The 24,540-nt window shown below is 39.1% G+C and overlaps 1 protein-coding gene across 4 annotated transcripts in view; it reads left to right on the top strand.

Moving 5' to 3' along the window:
- acot7 (acyl-CoA thioesterase 7) overlaps positions 1–24,540 on the top strand; it is a 116,772-nt gene that overhangs the window by 28,094 nt on the left and 64,138 nt on the right. For 3 of the 4 annotated variants that reach the window (XM_017705778.2, XM_017705777.2, XM_017705780.2), the window contains exons 4-7: positions 6,098–6,189; positions 7,747–7,861; positions 9,283–9,297; positions 9,553–9,639. In XM_017705778.2, coding sequence (XP_017561267.1) covers positions 6,098–6,189; positions 7,747–7,861; positions 9,283–9,297; positions 9,553–9,639 — 309 coding nt within the window. The remainder of the gene's footprint in view (positions 1–6,097; positions 6,190–7,746; positions 7,862–9,282; positions 9,298–9,552; positions 9,640–24,540) is intronic. The other variant, XM_017705779.2, reaches the window with a different exon arrangement.

Raw genomic sequence — 24,540 nt, 5'->3', positions numbered from 1 at the left:
TTTATTATTTTCTCTTGCATTTGAAATGGTCAGGTAGGTTAAAACGTCTTGAGGGCTGCAGAATGCTTTTGTGGTCAGTTGCGTGGGTCTAAACCTGCTCGTCGTATCATGGAAGACACTTTGATGAACATGCAGCTGAGAACGGACTACTACACCTAAACTATTACTTAAGTGTTATTTTACGTTAGCAAAGTTTTTGCAGGTCTTATATCTTAATTTGCAGTGAGAAAAATCCAACTTCAGGCAAGGCGCACCCTGCCTTTTGATGGGCCTACCGCCTCTTGTGGGAGAACAAGGCACCTGTGTTACAAACAAGCCACAGATTCATTAGTTTGGGTTTCACGCCCTGGGAGAGCCACTTACTTCTGGGACTCTTTAATTTCACCAAGGCCACATCAAGAGGAGAAGAATCTCTCGCTTTTAATATTTGAGGGCAACAAGTGAAAGAAGATAATGATGTCGTGGAGGCCGCCAAAGAGAACTACACCTTCTCTCCTTCGGGTCTTCAGCTCATCTAATTACGCTCTTAGTCACAGCTCCAGTGCCAGATTAATCTCCTTTTTTTCCCTTCCCCACTTCTTGAGATGCACTGAGCCATCACAAGTCCAGGGAGTTTTCAGAACTTTCTCTGCTAGACATCTCCATGCGAAAGGTCATGGCGCTGACCGGAAGAAGTTTGAAACGCAGAGGAAAGCGTGCATTGATATCCACATGGCGCACAGGCTATTTTTAGCCGACCGCGCTTTGCTAGCTGAAGACATGTAAATATCCCTCATATGTGGAAGCAGAAGACAAGCTGCCGCGGGAACCAATTAGAGGAGCCATTCTCTCACCATGGTAGCGGCAGGATCCCTGTGTGGTCGCCATGGCAACCGGCCTTGTCTGGATGCCTCGAACGGAGTGTAAAAATGCAAATGCTTTTCCCAAACGCGGCCTGTCAGGATTCATCTCTCACTTTCCGCTGATTCTGTACAGTCAGACTGGGCTCAGAAATAATTTGCTCTGTGTTGACTGACTGTAAGAAAAACAAGCTATTTCTGTAACGTCGCCCTGTCATAGACAAACAGGCTGTTGTGTTTTTCCTTCTTGGTGTGGTGGCCTTGCAGCAAGTGTTGGGATTTCCATCAAAACTTGTCTCAGAAAAATGACATTCAGAGGTTAGTTGGTCAAAGAACAACACTGTCATCATAGAATGGTTAAAATGTCTGAGCACTTTATGTTAAAACAGATTTTTTTGGTAAGGCAATAGGGTCCATTCTTAATTGAATGGTCAGGCAAAAAATCAAATGTACACACTTGTCCACCTACCCCAGATGTAGGTGATCAGCCGAGACGCGTTTAAAGTGCAGATTTAGCATTTTTTTTGGTGCTGTGGAGCAGTGAGGCTAAAATTGCTAACAAACACTAAAACTCGATAATTAGCCAACTATTTAAAACAATATTCAGAGCGGAGCGATATAGCAAAAATGTAACATCACAATACTTTAAGATGTTTTCACAACACACGATATGTCACAATGTATATATTTTCTCACATTTGGTAAGTCGGAAAAGACAGAATGCAGCCAAATTTAAAAAAATAATCAAAACCTTTGAATATAATAATTTGTATTTAATGTTTCATACACTGCCCTGCACTAAATCCAGTTAAACATGGGAAACTGTGCTGTCTTTGTGATCAAATAAGCCATTGGGAAGCGTTTTCAAGTAGTGTCCACAGCATGCTAAGAAAAGCATATTGTAACATATTGTGACATAATTTGTCACAATAATAATAAATATTATCAAACTGCCCAGCTCTAGTATAGTTTAAGGTAACTTATATAAAGTAACATGACATTGATAGTCCACACGACAAATAACCTGTGACGGTGAGGAGCGATGAGGCGGACCCACGTGCTGAGATAAGCGACTTTTATTATGGGCAAATCCAGGGTCATGGTCAAAACGGTCCAGGTTCATATAGCCGACACAGATTGATCGGGGGGGCAGACATGACAAACAAACAAGAATCAAACAATAAACAACGTCCCAAACAACAAACAATCAGAACAGCTTACAAACATACAAACAAAGACCAACCAAACTAGGGGCAAACACAGGGCTTAAATAATCACAGGGATGACAAGGAACAGGCGGAAACAATCAGGGGCGGAGTCATGAAACAAGGGGCCGGACTAGACGGAAAAACAAAAAGCACATGGACACATGGAAAACACAACACGAACACATGGACAGGACTGGGAGGGGCCAATCGACATAACCTATAGCCAACATACAAAGGCAATGAAGATTTTCTTAAGAAAAGACTTTGTTTTAAGACTTTCTTAATTTTTTTTACAAGAATAATTAGTGTTTGTCTTAAGATCCTTCTTAAGTGTTTTTCTGAAGAAAGCTTTCGTGAATCAGGCCCCTGTTTTTTATAGCTCACAGTAAGTCATACTGTTCTCTGAATCACATGGTCTGCATGACCTTACTGAAGACCTGGATACAGTTTGAGCAGGTTGAAAGACTGATGATGAAGGTGATGTATTTTTACATGAACGATTATTGTGTATTTGGGTGATTATTGAGGTGTAGTGCAAACTAGTGCAAGCTAGCTTCAGTTTTAAAATAAAGAAGCAAATTGTGGATTCCAAGGCATGCCTTGGGGGATCGATTAAGCGAAAAATGGGCTAAATTTGATTTTTGCCTATTTCCTTAATTTGTTCCATAAATTTTGAAAGATGTTTTGCTGTTTTACGTGTATGGTAAATGCCTGGTAGTTTTTCAGCGAGTACCTTTCGGGCTTCACTGGGATTGAGTGCAGTTGTCTTATCTGCACCCTTCTACTTCTAAAAGTGTAGCGTTTGCTCTTTAAACGTTTGTGTGTCCAGTAGAAAACTCCATTGTCTCAGGAGGAAGAGGATGATGAAGTAGTTGCTTAAGCAATAACTCAGTAGAGCTTTCCAAGTGAGTGGAAAGTAAGATTTTTGTATTACATCCCTCTTTGTAGAAGAGTTTTGTTTTGGTGTTCAAGGTCTTATGTACTCTAGACACTAAGCACTCAAAATTCTGTTCTGGCCTGTTACTGGGCAGGTTATCTGGCCTTGGTAGCAGGATAAACAGGACACTGAGTTGCTGATTAAATGAGCTGAAATGCGTTGGTTAAAAATGTGATGTTAAAATGACCGCCCTCTTGACCAACATTCATCCATTTGGTCAAGGGCTCTAAACATGACAGGTTAATGTTGGGCTAACTATGTTAAACCAAAATACATCATAGTGGATAAACACATAATAGAAATGTTTTAAAGAGAAATATTCAAAATATTAATAATCAAACAGCTACATTTTAATATGTAATTTGAATGTCAACAGTAAGTAACTCTGCCTAACTTGAAGTACATTTACGATTTGTGGCCTGATGTTGCTGGGTTTGGTTGGCATATTGACACTGGGGTTGATGATGCACATGTTCAGGATTCTTTTATATTATACACCGCACACATAATAAAAGGCATACTGATGAACACAACTAGAATGCAGTGGCTATGTTTTATTGGGAATCGCTGGCAAATGTGCACAACATGAATTTAGTCAAAAATACTCCACTTATTTTCTAACATTGAAAGTGTCTGTTTTTAGATGCTAGTCAGGTTATCCTAATGTATGATAGGTCTACAATACAGCAAAGAGTGATAATTGAGCCAAATAGCTCCCCTTTTCTATTTGTATGTGTGGTACACATAGCCAGTGCTTTATGTATCATGTCACTTGACATTGTCTAATAGCAAAGGCTCCATTTAATGTGTACATTTCAATCTGTCACTGTTCCTTTTTATTATTGTAATATGTGATCTGAAGCCATTCGGTGTGAAGGGTTCATAACAGTGTTCCTCAGCAGTCGCACGTCGCTTTTTCTCCCTGAAATCACTCCAGTGCCACATAAATGCAGCCTACCCAAAATAGCCTCACATGCACTTTGGAGAGAGCGAACGAGCTTCGGTTGGAGATGCTGAAGTCTCCATGACAACTAAAGTAACACTAAGCAGCTAGCAACCCACTTTGCTGAAAATTTATTGGAAGATGGGTTTGTTTCCGAGTGGCTCAGGACAACCCTCTCCGGAGTCGAATCTGCTTTTATTGAGCGCAGGGCGTTCCGTTGTGAAATTTTATGACTCTTTTGGAAGTGTAATGATGGAGATAGTAGGGAGGGATATTTAAGAGCACACTGGATATTGGCTTGATTAGCCAAAAATCAAATGTACACCATTTCCTCTTTACCCTAAAATTAGTCGATCAGCCAGTGTAAGACTAATATAGCTAACAAGTAATTACTACCCTTTCAGTTTACCTATTGCCACTATGTTTCCATACTAAATCATGTAAAATGTCTAAAGGCTCATTTAACTACCTAGTGAAAAAGCCCTGTGAACAGTGTATCACTGAGCTTGGACATATTCATTTTGATTGGTTTTCCAATGGAATTTTTTATTAGAAACATCCTAACTCTTAGTTAGTATTTAGTCAGTATGACAGCTTCAGTTAGGACTGAATTCAGGACAGTAGCTTTTGCAGAGTTCATGTTCTTACTGTATGATAGAACCATCCCAACTAGACAATATTTCCTATATTTAGGATAAGCCTAATGGTGTCCTAAACGATGGTTTAATCATCTGTTTTTATCATTTTTAAGCAACTGTGACAGGCAGCATTGTTCACTATAACTATAAGCAGTGTAACGACATTACATTTATTTATATTGTGAAACTTTATGACAGAGTTTTTTTTGTCTTTGTTTTAAAAATCCCAGATACTCAAGACACAGTCTCCACCATACTCTGTCATCACTTTTATAATGTTAATGTTGTTAACCAAACTGGTAGCATTGTGCAAACTGCATGCCTAAAACGTCACACTTGCCTCAAACTGGGTCAACTTATCTCAAATAGACTTGTTTATTTAAACAGTATGATGATGAATGATGTACCATTATCTGTAAAAAGCGTTGGCCCTATCATCAGGAGATTGTGAGTTCGGTCCCTGGTGAAGCTAAAGCCGTCCGTAGCCGGGAGTCCTAGAGAGCACAACTGACCTCACCTTCTCCCTCATCACTCAATGCAATGCTAGTCAGTGTAGGCGTCTGGGGTAAGTGGACAAGTGTGTACAATTGACTTTTTGCCTGACCATTCAATTAAGAATGGACCCTTTTGCCTTCTCCAATAAAAATCTATTTTAACATAAAGTGCTCAGACACTGTAAACCGTTCTATGATGACAGTGTTGTTCTTTGACATAACACAACTGGGAATTGGAGCTTTCCTCCAAGCACGTTCAGCTCTCCAATGACGTTGCGTGAGCGGCAGTTTGAAAAGATGCGGGGGCTGGCTTCACAGGAGGAAGCCTGTGTTAGCCTTCACCCTTCTAGCGTTGATAGCATTGTATGATTGGGGTAGTCCTAACTAGTTGGTGGAATTGGAGACGACTAAATTGGAGAGATAATTGGGTAAAAAAATTAAATCGGAATTTCTTTTTAGGTTTTAACTAATCTGACCTGAAACTTTGGTCTAAGTTTTACCAAAGCTGATCCACTTCATTAACTTGAAAGTCTGAAAATGACAATGTAACAAAATTCTGTCCAAAATTGACCTGAACCTGCCCATCATCACCCAAAGCACCAAATAACGCTTGGTATTCCTAAAGATAAATTAGCATTTAGTGACAACTTGCACTAAACTGTATTTTCCTGAGTTGATTTGCTGTTTATTTACCTGACATCCATTTTCTCATGAGCATGGGCCTTGTGTGCTGATTCTGTAAGCAACATGAGTAGCATGCCAGATCTTGAGGTGGATGAATGTAGGGGGGAAGAATAAGTTAAGAAGAAATACTAAAGTAGGGGAAATCCAAAACAGTGGAAGGTGGTCTAGGAGAACCCAAACCTGACCCTTAAATCCAGCCCAAGCCCAACACATATCTGGAAAATTGTCTCCAAACCCCACTAAATTCAGTGTGATCAGTTGTGTCCTGTTGGGTTTAGGCATATATATCAAGCTCTAATGCCTGTCATTATGCTCAAAATGTGCATCTTTGTAAGTCATGCACCTCTTTCTCAGGTACCAAGAAGGTGACCAACAAGGCAACGCTGTGGTACGTGCCCCTCTCACTTAAGAATGTGGACACAATTATTGAAGTCCCTCCAATTGAGGTAAGACCCATTGTGTTGTAGTGATCAATGCATCTTCTGTTTCTCTTTTAGGTATCTTTACAGAACAGACACTGTTATTAAACTGCAGTGCCACGTTTCATTGTGATGCCATATCAGTCTGGTTTGACTTGAGGTTCAGAATTAGTCTCCCAAGAGGAAGTGTAGTGGCTACAGTACATTTAAGACTTGTGTTTTTTCATGTAAATTCAAAGCACTGTTTTTTTTTTCCAATGTGTGATGTGAAACACAGTTTTTTTGTTTTGAGGTTAGTGTATATATAATTCATTTGAACATGTCTTATTCAGAATTCTCATTGTCTCTGTTCTGTGCCTCAGTGTGACTGTCTGAATTTGTAATAGCAGAGAAATGAAGTGGTTTGCAGTCGCCTTCTTAAGAGCATACGTGTGGTTTTGTACTGTCAGCATTGCTCACAGTACTAGGGAGGCATGAGTGCAAGGTCATAGCAGTCTTCAGGACACAGGCTGGACACTTACTCTCAGCTCCTTAGTGACTGTTGGACAGTACGAAGGCGGTCGTGCTGTAGGATGGCATTATGTAATGTGTTATGGTGAAAAATGTGCCGGCTCCTCCTCACAGAAATTTTAGCTCCCACTCATTACAGTATGTTAGGCATACAGTCTTATGCAAAAAGTCTGAATTTCTCCAGTCAAATGACATTTCTAAGTGGTAAATAATACTTTCTGCAGGGAGCAAGCAAGGGAGCACTTGATTTCTGTTTATTTTTAGTTTAACATATTAGAAAAAATAAAATGTAAAATGTGCCATAGCTTTCACACAGATCATTTATTTTTTCCAAATATTTTAAATTCAGCTAATAAACAAACAGTAATTCTATGCAGTAAATGTTATTCTGTGCAGTAAATTGCAGAAGTATGTTATGTTTAGAAGATGTGCTAACTTATTTTGGTGTGTGGTTGGATAGCGTAGTGGGTAACACCTCTGCCTTCTACAGTGTAGAGTGGGGTTCAATCCCCACCTGGGTAAAACATACTACACTACACCAATAAGAGTCCTTGGGCAAGACTCCTAATGCCACCTGTGTAAAATGATCAAACTGTAAGTGGCTCTGGATAAGAGCGTCTGCCAAATGCCCTAAATGTGTTTTCACCTAGAAAATCAACAAAATGTCATTTGACCAGGGATGCCCAAACTTTCAGACAACTCTGTATTGTTGTTATTTAAAGTTTACCACATCTGATGTTAATAGTGAACTTTCTGAAATCAGGAAGGGGTACTGCAAGGTTCAGTTCTTGGGTCTTTCTGGTTTTTCTGTTTTAACTATATATGACTGTGTTTAAGCCCTTAAACATTAAGAACTTGTGAGTGGACACATCTGTTCCTCACTGTCATAACTACATGCCTCAGACATTAGTTTTTAGTAGTTACTGAATACTTCATAGTAATCGCTGGAAAAAGAGCCTCAAGATTAATAATAGCATAATATGGCTAAATTTCATGGGGTTTAATTGCACAGTTCCTAAGTACATTCAGTGGCTATTGTGTAAAACAAATAGTGTTTCTTTGTGTCTATTTCAGTACTTTAAACCGGACCAGGAAGAGCTGGGTAAAAAGAGGTATGAGGCTCAGAAATTTGAAAGAATGGAGACCAAAGAGAGGAATGGCGAGATCATCACACCAGTCTCTCTCCCTGGTAATTCCTTCACATAGTTTTGTGTCTATCTATCATGTTGTCACTGTCCAGAGAAAATTAAGTATATCCAATGGATCACATTATAGGAGTGGGTGAAAACATTCTTACCATTTAAAGTTAATGTAAAGAGGTTTTATAAGGTATTTTTTGGAGCGTTTTATGATTTTGAAAACAAACATGTAAATACATGTTTTTATTTGCACAGCAACAATATATCTTACATATAGAGCATTCTAGCTTGTGTCAGGGTACTTTGGATGGTTCGCAACACCATATTTAGGCTTAAACTATCACCTCATTGCTGAATTACGCATGCTGCTTTTTTCATGGCAACAGCCTGATTTTTTAACTCCATATTTTTGTTTTTTTATATTTTAGACTATTTTAAAAGGCCAGCTGCCTTTTATATTGTATGAACATTTTGTGATAAATGAACCAGCTTTTTAATTCCTCAGCAATACTCAAATATTAAAATAAATACAAAACATATGAATACAATGGACTGTTATTTTATGTGTGCTAATGTGTTTATTTAACCCTTTCCAAGCCTCTACTCATGACAGTCCTACATTATTGGTACCAGCTACAATCAAACACTTGATTTGGCTTATCAGTGTTTTATTAACGCTGCATTATGTAAGATTTTTTTGTTGTTGTTGTTAAAAAAATAATCATTTAAAAGCCAGAGGCATCAGGTCAAATTTCAAGGGACTTTTTGAGACCACAACACACATCTTTACATATTAATGTCAGACTCATAAAGAGGGTCAGACCCAAAGCGCATAATTCACGTACACCCTCGGATGACATAGAATCAGATTCATCCGCTCGAGGAGGTGGTCTGAAGGTAAAACCAATGTTACAGATGTTTTTCTGTTGAAGGCAGTTACACATTTCCACCAGAGGGATGTCCAAATTCCTTACGTAGTGTAGCTTTAAGTTGTATCAGATGTGCTGGTGGTGAACTGGAACAAATGTGTACAAGCAAGAACTGGAGGCGTCAAGGAAAAATATGAAACTAAACAGTTCTTTGTACTTGTTTAGAGGATACAACTCAGAAATTATTGTTACTTTTCACAGTATTTGTGTTTATTTGTATGTATTTGAATAATACATGGTGTAATTAATGGCAGGACACTTATCGCTAAGATAGATGGTTTTAAATAATGCGCGCTCTGTACATTGAGGTAAAGAATGTTTATTTCACATTTTTCTTCCCTAACATGCTAACGAAGTTGCCATTTATGAGTTTTTGTTACAGCAGCAACGATAAGAAACTCAATAAACAATACCTGAACATTTTTTACCTCATAGTTGTTATTGTGTGTAGTTCACTTTCCCAGGAAAAAGTTAAAGGACTCTAATATATAATTTTCTTTTTTTCTTTTTTTTTATCCTTTGCTTTTCCTGAATGCTTACAGAAAGACACACAAAAGGTAAACCTAATTTTAGCAGCTAAGGCTTGAGTTAACAGTTGTTCCCTTATTATTGCTGTAAATGGTTTGCTCATGATTCTGTTAATGAGCTCCCAGTAGCGGGTAATTTAGTTCATTTACTGTGGAGCACAGTCATGTTCACAGCTGAATATCTTGACAATATATCTGGTGTTTCATAAAGACTTTAATGATTCGGTGTGCAGTGCTGTGCAATTGCCTCATGGCTGTGTATGTATGTATGTATGTGTGTTGTAGAGCCCTATACTGTTGGATTCAGCCAGTCAAGTCTCATCCACCTGATTGGCCCTTCAGACTGCACTCTGCTTGGCTTTGTTCATGGAGGTAAGGAACACTGCAGCTTTTCTTGCTCTGTATTCACTGGATAACTTCAGAAATGTAAAAGGAAAAGTGAACATCATGTAAATGGCACTTTTCGTAGAATTAAAATAAAACCTTTGCTATAACTTGGCTGTTGATAAACGATGGCTTTTTATGTTTTGGCTTTTTTAAAGAAGGCTTTGAGCCATGTCTTACATCTTTATATACCAATGTCAGACGCTTAGGCTCAAAAAGAAGGTTCGGTTCAATGTTTAGGTTCCAAATAAAGAAACACGTTAAAATGATGAAGATATGAAGAAATTAGTACATGGTTCACTTACATCCTCAGAAGACAACGAGTGTTTTTGAATGCTCTTTCAATTTGCAGTCATCAGATTCATCCACTTGTGGAAGCGCAACTGACATTATATAATGTTCTTCTGCTTGTTGTGTGCAGTTCCACCACAGAGGTCTCCAAATCCTCCAAACTGACGTAGTGTAGCTTTAACCTAAAATCATTTTAAAAATGTAAAAGGAAAAGTGAATTTCATATAGACGTCATTTCTCTTAGAATACCTTGAGTATAATATCACTGTGGACAGCCCTTTATGTTTTATGGAGCCTTTATGTTCTTTTGTCCAATGCCATGTTATAATAAAAGCTTATGACTTCTAAGAAGATTGACATGGATATTTTTTTTTTTTGCACTGGATGTTCTTGCTGGAATATTTGAGCAGCCTGAACCAGATGAATCCTCTTGGCTGCATTCAAAACCACATGCTAACATATTAAATAATCTGCCAAAAAAGCCACACTGCCCTTAGAAGTGCATTCATTAATATAGTATCAACAGTATGCTTGTGTGTGATTTTTTGATATGAAGAGAGCTGCAGTACTGCCCTTCATTTTGTCTTGGTAAGGATGTTTTTGTGAAGAGGTTTGGTGTTTTTTCACAGAAGGGGGCTGTCAGAGCTCTCTGTTTGACCCCCCATTGCTCGCTAGCAGCTCAACACACTTCACACACCGCTAAATGACCAGAAACCAAATGGATCTACTTGGCTGCCTCCAAAACTATATACCAAAGTTATAAATAGTATGTCAAAAATGGCACACCACCATTAGAAGTGCGTTCTTGCGCTTGTACAGTATTTATAGCGTGCTTGCATGGGATGTTGGATGTGGCTGAAGATTCTTGTAGAAGAAAACAAGGAGAAGAATTACTGGAATTGGAGCATAACAGTGTAGTGCAGCATAGAGAGAAATGTAGATGAAGTATATTGGAGTGGGACCTTCGTGTCATGTCCTGTAACCTCTGCTCACACACACAGAGCGAGAAGTCCAAGTCGCTGACCTGAATGAGTTACGTAAAAACAACAACATCAGCAGCAGCAGCCCAGCTATGCTCACACAGCATCCCTAATGAGAGAGAGAGAGAGAGAGAGAGAAAGAGAGAGAGAAGCTAAACTGAATCTAAACGAATGCTGAATCTTTATCTCCTAATTGGACAGATTTGCTGCCTAGTAGGGACATAAATCTCTGACCTCACTATCGTGATTCTTTCGGAAATGATTCAATACATTATGAAATTTCAAACTAATTGAATTGAATTGTGACCGGAGGAGCTATTTGCACAACACCGGATAGTAGCTGACATAAACAGCACACCATGCTTTTTAATATTACCATGCATGTAATTTTTGTATTGGAAATCTGACTGTGAATTTAATGTCGGTGAAAAATAAGTGCATACACTGTTAGAAATGAAGGCTCTGTGCAGGTACATTTTTCATTAATCAAGGTACAAACAATGTAAATGTTCCCTCAAAGGTACAGCAGTGATGTTAAGGTCCAATTATGTGCCTTAAATAGGTTTCACCAAGTGAAAAAGTACATAAACTAATTTTTTAAAACAGATTAATAAAATTAAAGCCCGGAGTCGAGACAGGGTGTGTGGAGTCAATACAACTTAGAAAATATAATTTCAGTGGATTATAGTACAATTATGTTGTCCTTGACTAAAGATACTGAGATGTACCCATAAGGGGTGACCAGTGAGCAAAGGGGTACTGCCCCAGAGACAGTTTACTACTACTATTTTTTTTTTATTGAATATAGATTTGATCAATTCTGCCATTTTAAAATCTTTCAGCTTTGTGCGTCATGATACATTTTTACAACCCCTGCGGCCTAATCATAGATAAATTGTGAGATCTGTAGATTTTTTACATGCCCTCTCTAAATTACATAGGCAGGCTATGGACTGAACTGCGTTTATTAGTAAAAACATTAGTAGGAAAGGAAATCACACATATTTTTACTGTTCTGTGCAAAACCCACCCTTCATGTATGTACATTTCAGTCAAAATGTTCATTAATCACTTAAACTCCTTGGAACTGCTGGTGGTTCCAAAACACACTACGTCATATCATTTATAACTTTCATATTTCATAAGCTACATTCGAAAGGTTGGTGTCACACAGTGTCTTCTTTCCAGTCAAATAGATGGGAAATATAATTTTCAACCCTTATAATAGAAGAAGCTGAACTGAATTATTTTTTTTGTCTACTGAAAGTCGATCCATTTTTCTGAATGGGTTTCCAAATCTGAGCTATGAACTATAAACAGACGGTGTCCCTTCAAGTGATCTACTCTGTAAAAATTATGTTTCTAAAATAATACAAAGAGTGTCTAAGATTTTTGGCTTTCAGCAGTAAATTGTAAGCATATAGCAATATGTATGTTCATAAAACACATTTTCTGTTCATTTAAAGGGAGCTTTTACAAAAAATAGATGAATAAATAAAATTAAAAAATTGCATTTATTTCATGCAGTTACTGGATAATTTGCCTTACAATTTGGTTACATAAATTCAGATGGGCAAACCAAAATATACCCTGGAGAACCCAACCCAAGAGGTTGAGGACTAGTCATTCATTTTTCAGGAGATTTTTCTGAAGAGATAATCCACTTGCATCAATGAACAGATTAAAAAAAAAAACAGGAGTTTCCAAAACTGGAGTTCAAAAAAATTGATTTAGATTTAGAGAACATGGCTCTCATAACAGCCATGCAAGACCTGGTAGACCACCAAAACTTTTTTCTTTGAGAGAGAGAGAGAGAGAGAGAGAGAGAGAGAGAGAGAGAGAGAGAGAGAGAGAAGACAACTCAACAGTATGAGTCTGAAAGGATGTGTATCTGACATTTACTTAATAACTGTGTTGACTGGACATTAAATAAATGAAGGGTGGTCTCTTTCTTTTACACTGTACTGTAGTTTCAGCAGATCCAAGGACAACAGAGAGCTGTGCCTTAGGGAATATATTTCAAGACAGACAAGAAGCCAAGAGAGGGGAAATAGCGCAATTAACAGCGGAGTCATGTCTCAAATGGAAGACATCATTTGTTTCAGGAATAACTCATAAACCTCCAGGGCAATCAATACTGTTCCATTCTGTTCAGATGCGTACGAGCAGATCATATTTCAGTACCATATGGCCGGTTTAGAAGGATGGGCAGAGGTCACGTACACTGTGGAAGGTAAAGTAAGTAGATATGGATCTGTATGAATTAGTCCTTACCGATTTCAGCAGAATTAAGCATGATAAGTGGCTCTACTCAAGAAGAACTTTAAATGTGAACAAAGCAGCTTGTGTTTTCTCTATTGTGCCCAGCATAAAGAGTGATTTGCCAGCGGTGTTTATGTTGGTCTGCTCTATTCTTTTTATCAATAAGGCATTCAAGGCCTAAAACGAAGGTCTTTTCAAAGAGAACAACTATCTTGTCTCAAATGAAAGCAAACTTCAAAAGCCAGGCGGTACTTTAACAGCAGTGCAGCAGAAAAAAAAGCACCATTGATGTCTGTCAGCTCTTTTTTGGATTTCATCCCCTGTGCTGAAGATCTGTGGAGGAAGAGGGAAGGAATAACAAAGTGCCTCGACACTCCCAGCTCATTTATCGATTTCATGGCCATCTGTAGTCATTATCGACCCTCTTCTTCTTCTTCTGCTTCTTCTTTTTCTTCTTCTTCTTCTTCTTCTTCTTCTTCTTCTTCTTCTCCTCTACACAGTTTAAGTAACTGCTGTGAATACAGAAGGTATTTTAACTCTTTAGAAATACATAAATGTTATGTAAAAGAATTGCATAAATCCTTCAAGCACTCATTTAAACATTATTTCATTCATTCAGGTTTATTGAACATGATGGAGAAACAAATTATAATACCATTTTTGAATGAAAAATTGACATGTAATTAAAATGCATAAGCTTTAACTTTTGGGCTTAAATGTTTACATTTACATTTATGGCATTTGGCTGACGCTCTTATCCAGAGCGACTTACAATTTGATCATTTTACACAGGTAGGCCAAGGTGGTGTTAGGAGTCTTGCCCAAGGACCCTTATTGGTATACTGTAGGGTGCTTGCCCTGCGAGTGTAGGTTGGCTTTACCAAGCCAACTTAAATATCCGCCACATAAATATCTCATGTGCAAATTTATCTCTGTGTCTGATTGCAATGTTTTATCTGGGACTTGATGAGGGTAGAGCTAGCACTGAACATCTGGTCTTTGTCTTGGATGCTGGACCCCCACATCAAAGTGATTCAGCCCATACCAATGGGCAGAGGCTTGCATCTGTGTGTTTGCTGAAAATAGCAGCAAACGTTTCCTTCAGCAGTCCCTGCTAGATGTTCAGGGTTATTATTTTTCTTGAGTGTTGTATTTCTCAAGGGCATAGTATTGCTAGAAGCAAACAGCACTGACACATAGTTTAGCTTCTCTAAATCTAAGCAGTTGCGAGATAAAAGATAGAGGCAGCCAAATGGTGCTTATTTGTCATTTATATCTACAATGGCACAACATTGTTTTAGGAGCAGTATTACTTCATTCATCACATGCATCACATGCAGAAGGAATGGATGTGCATGGATGTTCTAGTATCCTCTTTTGCCTCAGATCCTTACCAAAAGCTCTAATGTCCTTTTATGTTTTGTTTTATTCACAGACCTTTAGCTTAAGGGCTAGCCTGTCAGAGTAACTGGCAAAAATGCTAACAGATTTGCGACTAGGCTAATGGCTCGAGGGCAGCCAAAAATGTAATCAGGATATCAATTAAGCTTAGTCATGGACCATGGACTTTTCAGTGGACCATTAAAGCACATCCTGCTTCTTAGTATTGTGCATCTATATTGAAAACACTGCAAAAATAGGTTATTGTCAAAAAAAAAAAAGAAAGAAAAATAGAGTAAGAAATGGATTTCTGGACCTGAGGTTTGAAATATGGCCCCAAAATGCAAATGCTACTGATCATGAATGAGAGCCGTAATGTGCCAGATAACATGATTAAAAAAACAGTGCCTGCTACTTCTCATTTTATCACGTTCTATTCCCTCTAAAATTAATCTAACTTTTAAGTTTGGAACATTTTTTAAAGAGCAAACCATATAATAGATGTCTCTTTGAATGCTTTACCTCCCTGACAGGTTAGATGGCTTGTGTTTTCAGTGCGCGATCAAGCTGACAGACTTTTCATATAGACATTTGTGCCCATGTTCACCAGGGGTGCAAATAATTCTGGAATGTTCGGAAACTAGTTCTCAGTCTTGCGCTATTGTGGTGAGCGTGAAATCTCACTGCTGTGAGGCTAGCCTGTGAGCTCTGAGGAGTTCAGAGTGTGGCATTTCTTTTACAGTTTGTGTCACACTTTCTCACCTCCATATGGAGAATTTCTCTGCTGTGTCCTGTTGTATTGGAGAATTGGCCTTGTTAACCCCTGCCGAACATGTCGTCTGGAATACATTCAGAGACTTTGCCTTTGTCCTGTTTAACTTGTTAAAATCTGCCCCCAGAGTAGTTGGAAGCTGTGCATGTAAACACTGGGTGTAGTAAAATGTATTAGCATATAGAATTTGAGGTGTGGATGAATTGATTTGGAGAATTGGAGGTAATGCACTACCATGTTTTCTATCACTGTGTAAAAGAAGTGGTTGGTGCAGCGATCGTACACACCTATTCGCAACTAAATTAAAAGGCCCTTTTCCTAAATTATTCCTGGATTTTATTTTCTTTACAAGTCCACGTATGTTTGTGTAGTTTTGTGTACCATTCATCATTCTTCTTCTTTCAGCCTCTCTTTAGCCCTTAAAATTAAACAGGCTGTTTATGTTACTGTGCCTTTTGGGCTGATCAGTGTAAACCACTTCTGATTGGCTGCCACTGAACTGTACACTGAAAAATGTCACTTTGAATTCGTCTCCAATATGAACTTACTTCCACATGAATAAAATACATTACATTATCACAATTCTTGCCGAGAGTGAGTAAAATGAATGAGTAATTATGTAGATGCAATGTATTTCATTCATGTGGAACCAGCATACACATTTCACTTAAGTAAATTGGACGTTGTTGAAGGCTGCATAGATGGATTTACATTAAACAGCCAAAAGTATGTGGAGTACCTGAATTATTGAGTTCAGACATTTCAGCCATTCCCATTACTAACAGGTATATTCAATCAAGCACATAGATAAACACTGGCAGTAGAATAGGTTGTGCTGAAGACCTCAGTGACTTTAAACATGGCACTAAGATATTTCATAAGTCTACATGTGAATTTTCTGCCCCGCTAGATCTGTCCTGGTCAAATGTAAGTGCTGTTATTGTTAAATGTAAGCAACTAGAAGCAACAATATATCAGCCACAAAGTAGACCACACAAACTCTCAGAGTGGGGCTGCTGTGTAGTGTGTAAAAACTGCCTATCCCTCTGTTACATTATTCACTAGAGTGTGTCACACTGCCTTGAAAGCAACATCAACTCAACATCTAGCTTCATAATGTGGGTTTCCATGGTCGAGCAGCTGCACACAAGCTTAATAGCACTATTTGCAACGGCAAGCGTCGGCTGGAGTGGTATAAATTATGTTGCCACTGGATTCTGAAACGGTGGAAATGCGTTTTCTGGAGTGATTAATCACAGGTTGTTTTTCAGAGTTTGGGCTCAGTCTTACTGGAACAGGAAAGGATCTTCCAACTTTGTGGCAAGAGTTTAGAGGAAAAACCTTTTCTGTTCATGACCGTGCCCCTGTGCGCAAAGTAAGGTCCACATCTGACAAATATAACTATATATAAAACTATAAATGGGGACGAACACCATATTAATACTCATGATTTTGGAATAGGATGTCCAACAAGGTCGAATAGGTGTGATGGTCAGGTGTCCACATATTTTGGGCCATGTAGTGTATGTAAATATGATGGCTTTCATGACATTACCAAAAAAAAAAAAACATTTCAAAATGGGCTGTTATTGCAGCTTAGTTTATGTATATGGACCGTATGAAACTAATTGGGTCAGAATTGTTTGCGGTGGTTGTGGTAGGAACCAGACATCCACCTGTGGAAGCTCCCCCACAGAAAGTGATTACATGAAATGGTTTTGAATACGTATCCATTGCAGAGGAGTACATATAGGGCATTGTAAGACAAAATAGTCCCCAAAATAATCCGGCTTTTATAGGTTTGCCACTATGTTACCATGATCGACATTACAGGCTGCAAAGAAAATCTGAGCCTGTACGTTTCTCTATAATGATCCATTTCGTGTCAAACCACTCTGAAGGACATTGTTTACATCTCAAGGACTGAATTATTCAGAAAATACAATATTCTGAAAATATATTATATATAATATTTTGATATATTGGTGGAATTCTTCTTTAACAGAAATGTGCTTTGAGCTATTTACCTGATGATCTTCTCATTCTCCTTTCCACTCTATTTTACAACTGCACATCATCTCAGTACACCATTACTGTGAGTGTGTATCTCTCTTTCAGAGAGAGAGAGAGAGAGAGAGAGAGAGAGTAAAAGCATCAGAGAAAATTAATGGCTCAATTACACCAACATATTAGTGCTGTCAAAGAGAAGAGCATCCAGTGGAGAAGACACCATGCCTGCTGTCTGGGCCAAATCCATCAGCTGCAAATGCTCCTCCTTATCATCTTCTCCGCTCTTCTCCCCTCCCAGTTTTTTCAGCTGAAGATGCTCTAGAACGCCTTAACGATGTTGGCTCAAATCAATTGCCGCTAATTAATTTGCCCTTGCCAAGGACTGGTCAGAGACAAATGGAGCCGTTTTGAGGTAATTCAATTAAATCTGAATGCGAATGAGGGCAGAAACATTATTTGAATTCAAGGTAGTGGAAAGACATGGATGGGAATAGAGTTAATTAGAAAGTTAATATCGAGCATAAACGTTGTGCATTGCTGTTTATTAGTATGAGACCACCTGAGGTTGTTCCTGGAGCTCTGCCGTCTAACACGTGTTCTGGGTTGCACAGGTAATGTGTAAATCTGTACATGAAGCATTTAGTTTCAAGCTGTTGTTAGCATGAAACTGTAACGTACATAGTAAATATCGCTTATAAAATTATAACTACCCTGCATTTAAATTTGTATATAACTGTTCAAACTAAACTCATCTGTATTTTACATTTCTTGGCATTGACTGAAAAACATGGTTCTTCAAGGGTTCTTCAGTAAAAAAAAATGGTTCTATATAAAACTATGAGCTCACACTTTTTCCTGATTAAAAGTTTCTTTGCCTCATGAAATGGTTCTTCAGATTGGTGGAGAATAAGTTGTATGTGGTCGTCCATAGAACCATTTTGAAAGGGGTTGTAAATAGCACCTGAAAATGTTCTGCTATTGTTACAATGTCAAGCTTGTCACAGTAGAATAACCAATTTTGGTGCTATATAGATCCGTGGCTCTATATAAAACTATGAGCGCTCAAAAAACCCTGTTCACAATTAAGGGTTCTTTGCATCATGAATTGGTTTTTCAGATTGATGGAGAATATGCTGTATATGGTTCTGTATGGAACCTTTTTGAAAGGGGTTCTGTGTAGCACCCAGAAGGGTTCTCCTGTTGTTACAAGATTGGCATTGTGATAATAAAAGAAGCCACTGTGGTGCTAGATAGAACCTTTTTCAAAAATGTTCTATTTAGAACCATCTACAGCACATTCTACACACTTGGAAACGATGGCTCTTTAAAGGTTCTTTAGTGAAGACAATAGTACTATATAGAACCATGAACACTCAAAGAACCCTTTTCCATGATTAGATGGAGAATGTGCTGTAGATGATTCTATATAGAATCTTTAAGGGAATGGTTGTATGTAGTCCCTAGTGCAGATACAACCTCTGAAGAGTATAATCATGCAGCTGTAGATGACTAACAGCTCATCACCATCTTCCCTATTCAGAAGCATTAAGATCAAAGTCCATGCAGGCTTTTTCGCTGTGTGACGGGCCGATGATGAACTGTGGGGCCGAATGCCCTCCCCAACTCTAACACTACAACCCTGAAACACTGTTAAAAAGAAGTCAGTTTACCCTAGGACAGTGGTCCAGTGTGTGCAGGGGTGCATTTTGGTTGCTGTGACTTGCACGATAATGCATGTAAAATCTGGACATAAATACAAATATTTTATTTAAATATAAAACAAAACAGAATCCAAAGTTTGGCCAGGTAACATACCAACAGGTAACAGGGCAGTTGTGGGCTGGAGGTTAGGGAACTGGCCCTGTAACCGGACTATGACAGTCTATGACTGAGGTGTCCTTGAGCAAGACACCTAACCCCCAATTGCTCCCCAGGCGCTGTGGATAGGGCTGCCCGCCGCTCTGGGCAAGTGTGCTCACTGCCCCCTAGTGTGTGTGTGTGTGTGGTGTTTCACTTCACGGATGGGTTAAATGCGGAGGTGGAGTTTCCCTGTTTGTGGGATTAAAAAAGTATCACTTAATATGCATTTATGTACAGAGTAAGATGACGAGTCCTCGTCAGTGTGCTATTTGTACTAGTTAGTTGTAGTTTAGTTCACACCTGAAGAGAAATCCTCTGTTACTCATGCAGCATGAAGACCACTGATATCTTACATCTTTTGGCTATTTTCAGCTTTTTCCTTCCCTGTGGTCAGCTAGATATCTGTTCATTAACTCTTGTGGGTACTCGAATATCAGAATTACGTGGAATGCAAACAAGTGTTTTTTTAATTCATGACCAAAAATGTCAAGCCTGTAAAAACAACCAATGCAAACAAACACAATGCTATCCAGCTTGCAATTTAAAAAAAAATTCCGTTAATACAGATTTGACATAAAAGTCATGCAGGAACGAGAAAAAAGGAGCGTGGTTTGTTAGAATATGGAGTAGGCTGAGGTTTGGGGTGGGTTGAAAGACAGCTCAATGGGGGCTATGAGCAGGCCAGAGCAGGAGAAAATAACACATTTGCCCCCTTGAGCCTTTTCTCACAGCTGGGTCTTCTACGCAAGGACATCTGGCACACATGCACAGACGCGACACTCACACAATGCCTTTGCTCCATTTTCTCATTCTGTTCCTCACTCACTGTCTGTATCTATCTCTCTCTAACCCCGCTGTAAAAGATGAAAGTGGACGGAAGCTCCTAGACATCCTGAATGCTTTTCTAAAGGATCAGAGACAGCAGGCACGTGTCTTGGGGGGGGGTGTTGGGGGGTGTTGGGGGGGTCTTTAGGTTTGTGTCTGGCCCTTGGCAGCCGCTGTTACTGGACACAAAGCCAACACGGCTGCTCAGACAATGGAAGCGAGTGACACACCTCTTTGGAACAGAATCTCCTGTTATCTCCCTTCCTCCTCGTCCTTTTCGTCCTCGTCTCACTAATACTCTCAGCCTCTTTGGCCTTTATATGCTGTCTCTCTGGCTGTCTTAAAATTACAGGTTTGAAGTGGAGCAAATGCATTGTTTTTTCTGCGTTTCAGATCTGATTTTTGCAGAGCTGTGTAAACATAAAATTCTAATCTTTTCAAACCAGATTTGCGACTCTTTTCCTTATGTAGTCCTCGATGGCATATGTATCTGGTACATGCTACTGTAATAAAAAGAGCTACTGACCTATTCAAGAAGCTGTTGCTAGGCTGGACAAGCTTTGCAGAAGGTTGGCAAAAGTCCCATTGAACCTAATGAATCACTGAGTAGCATAACTTTTGGGAGACTTCCTTTCAGTTTTTCAAAGAAATCTGCAGGGATATTTCTTCCACACTTCCAGTGTTCAGTCTTGGTTACCTTTCCTGCTTCTCGAGATCCAAGAAATCACATTCAGTGTTTTTGGGGTTTGGGCTCTGACGTGATCAGTCCATTGTTCTGTGAACACACGTCCTACACATCCTTTCAGACCCATAGTGTTGAGTCGTCTTCTCTCAGTGGAAGGATGGGCAGTAACACCTGTGGGTGTTTTAGATCAGAATCAAGAGTGGAGCTTCATTTTTTTTCCTCTCTGTTTAAAGCTTTAAAAAATAACATGTAAGATGACGCAACCTGTCGAATTCATACTTCACACACAGCCCCTCCCTCCTCCCTCCTCTCCATTTACTTACCAGTCTAGAAGAAATGTTGCAAGTTCAGCATCAAACTTCATCCTTTTACTTGCCAGGAGCTGGAAAGCAGCATCAATGTTAACTCTTGTTTTGCTTCTATTTATGTCAGTTCTTTTCTTTACTGCTGAACATGTTTTCTTGTTGGGGGGCATGCCTGCTGCTAATTCATCCTCTCAGCTGGAGTGATGGCAGATTTGACGCTGCAGTGACTCATTCCTTGAGGTACAAAGTAGTAGTATGAGGTAAGACAGGCCAGAGCTAGCTGGTTAGCATGCTAACTTCAGTAGATATCTCTGCAACACAACACATAGATGTCTGTGACATAACATGAAAACTGTTATTTCTTCACTTTTTGTTGATAATCTTAGTTAATTTTGGAAAAACTCCTACACACTGCTCCTTTAAGTACTGTTTAGATGATGGTGGCAGTTTTGGTGGTCCCCCAGTTCTTGTGTGAAGAGCATTGAAAGGTTTCTGAATTAAACATTGTTGTGCAGTGAAATGTACTAGCAGTGGATTGCATCTGAATCTCAGTATAAAGAATGTGAATAATTTAATGAAATGCTATGTTGATACTATAATCCTGGTACTACAGATGTAGCCACTACATGTGGAACCAGTGGGCGAATTGAGACACAGTCTAAATGTAGATGTTTTGGCGATTGAGCACTACAGTTTCCCATTAGATTGAATGGGATTTTGCAAGTGTTCTGTAGAGCTTGTCCAACCTGACAACTAACTAACACAAGTCACTTACAAACAGCTAAATCCGATCAGATTTGTTCACATTACGTGGAAAAATCTGGAGTGAGCCGTTCAGCTTGTGATGTGAACATAGCGAGTGTCTCTCTTCCTCATGTAGTCCCTTCTCTCCTCTTCTTTTATACTCTATTCTCTCTTGTTTTGTTTTTCTCCCTCGTTCTCACCTCTTCTCTTTTTTCCCCTTTTTGTGTTTCTTTTTTCTTTTCTTTAACTCCCTCTTTCTCTATTCCCATCTCTCCTCATTTCTTTTTCTGCCCCATTTCTATCCTGTTCCGTCTTTCTCTCTTTTGGTCCCTTTCTCTTTCTCTGTCTGCTCTCTTCTCTCTTCTCTTCTTTTTCTCCCTCTTTTTCTGTTCCTGGCTCTCATTCCTTCTTTTTCTCCCTCTTTCTTTGCCCCTTCTGTCTTCCTTTTTTCCTCTCTTTCTCTTCCTCCTTCTTTCTCTCTTTTCTTTTTCTCTCTCTTTCACTCTTCCCTTTTCAATAATTTTCTTTTTACTCCTTCTTTCTGTCTCTTCCTCTATCTTCCTTTCTTTTTCTCCCTTTTTCTCTCTTCCTTTCTTCTAGTCCTCTTTTCTCTGTTCCTCTTCTCCCTTCCTTTCCCCCCTTTTCTGTGTTCCCTCCTTTTTCTGTCCCTTTTTGTTTTCCCGTCTGTCTTGCTTTCTTCTCCTCCCGCTTCCTTTGTCCCTTTCTCTCTTCTTTTTTCCCTCTTTCTCTCATTGTCTCTTTTTCTCCTTTTTATCTCTTCACTTCTCTCTTCCTCTTTTCTCTCTTGCTTTCATTTTTCCCTTCTTTCTCTTCCCTTCTCTCTTTCTATTTTCTCCCTTTCGCTTTTCTTTTCCTTTTCTCTCTCTTTCTCCCCTTCTCAGTAATGATCTTTCTCTTTTACTCCTTCTTTTTCCCTTCTCCTTTCTCTTCCTTTCTTTTTTCTCTCCCTTTCTCTCTTTTTCTATGTTCCTTTCTCTTTCCCTTTTATGCCGCCTCCTCTATTCCGTTCTTTTATCTTCTTTTCTTTTTTCCTTTCTTTATTTGTTTCTTTTTTTCCTCATGTTCTCTGTTTCTTTCTCTGTTTTTCTGGTACTTTCTCTTTTCCCTCCTTTTTCTTCTCCCACTCTTTATCTCTCTCTTCTTGTCCTCCTGTGGTTGGTTGGGGGGGGGGCGGGGGGGTTTGCTTGCTAGCTGTTTCTGTGGAAACAGAGGTTGATCACTAAAGACAAGGAAGAAAGCAGCATGGGAGTCGGATGAAAACGGAACGACGGGAAATGAAACGCGAGCTAACGGAGCGCACGTTGATGTGCGCATGAGTCGACTCATATAGGACGAGCGAACGTTTAAAACATTCGCTGCTCAAATACGACCTGCCTAAGTGACAGGCTGCTATAAATAGGCACCGTGTGTAGGCTTGACATGCAGGATCATGTCTTCCCTTCGTTATAAAGTTACGCTGGAACCGGCAGCGCAGCATCCTACACTCTCACTGTACACCACATTACCAGAGCCATCACAGAGCTTTACATTATATTTACATTACAAAAAAACGCCTCCATTTGAGCTCTGTTTCCTGCTCACTGGCTGTCTTTCTGAAGACACAGTGAATGAAATATAATTTAAGGCATGTAACTGGATGAGGCAAGAAAGACTAAAGATCGTTGGTTGCATTTAGACTTTCCTGACAGGCTAAGGAACAGGGCCCGTACCGTGGAAATTGAATCCTTGCTTCCTTGATTTTTTGAAATGAAAGATTTGTTTTACATACTGTGTTTCAGAACAAACCATGCACTTCCTAGACCAGGGGTCTTAAAAAATGTAATAAGATCCAGTTAGAGAAAATATCCTCATGCAAAGATCTGGAACATCATAATGTCTGACTTGCATTATAATTCAGTGCCATATACTGTTTACTCCCTAGCCTAGTTGGTATATCAACATCTTATACAGTCAACGACTGAATGTCAAATCAAATAAAGTACAATTCGGTAATATTTCAACAACATTTAATGTCAGTTTTCTCTTTTTAGAGCACGTCATGTAAAATAACTTCCCTCTGACTCATTTTTTCTGCACAGATCTGATTGGCTGAGTAGCATCACGTGTAATTTTTACAACGCATGCCATTGGTCTGTGAGTCTCCTGAGCCGCTAAAGCCGTAAAGTTATGCCGATTAAAATAGGCCCACCCTGTCGAAATTAAATAATTATCCATAGTTTATCGGTTATAGGTCCAGATCGACATAGGACAGCGTCTGGGTTCTGGACTCGGACCGCGGTCTGCCTATTAGTGACCTCTGTCCTAGACTGTTTAAAGAAACTTAGCTGAGGGGACGTCCCTGTTTGAATTCACAATGTTTGTAAGATCACAATGCCAAACATATTTACACAGTACATTCAGCTTACCTACCCCCCTTAGCCCACCCATTCATAATGAAGTGATAAGAGGTGTTGTTGCTGCAGACATCGGCCTTTATTCATCATAGTTAAATAAAAAAGCAAAAATTTCACCCTGTTTGATGACGTACAAACCACTTTGCATCTGATTCCCAAAACTTCAAAAAAAGTGCTCCCCCTGCTGGCCAAACTTTAGTGTTAAAATTACAACGACTGGAAAGAATAAAATGTGAAATAAACAAAATGTCTTTTTTTTTGTTTTTATTTTTTAAGACAGTAGATTTATGTGATTTTGATTGTTTTCCTAAAATAACCCGTTTAAATGTATTACTGCAGTGCCTAAGATGCTTCTGCACTG

Source organism: Pygocentrus nattereri, chromosome 29 (assembly GCF_015220715.1).
Source record: "Pygocentrus nattereri isolate fPygNat1 chromosome 29, fPygNat1.pri, whole genome shotgun sequence".
NCBI lineage: Eukaryota > Metazoa > Chordata > Actinopteri > Characiformes > Serrasalmidae > Pygocentrus > Pygocentrus nattereri.
Note: the sequence above shows the minus strand (reverse complement) of the source record. Positions and strands in the feature narration are given on the sequence as shown.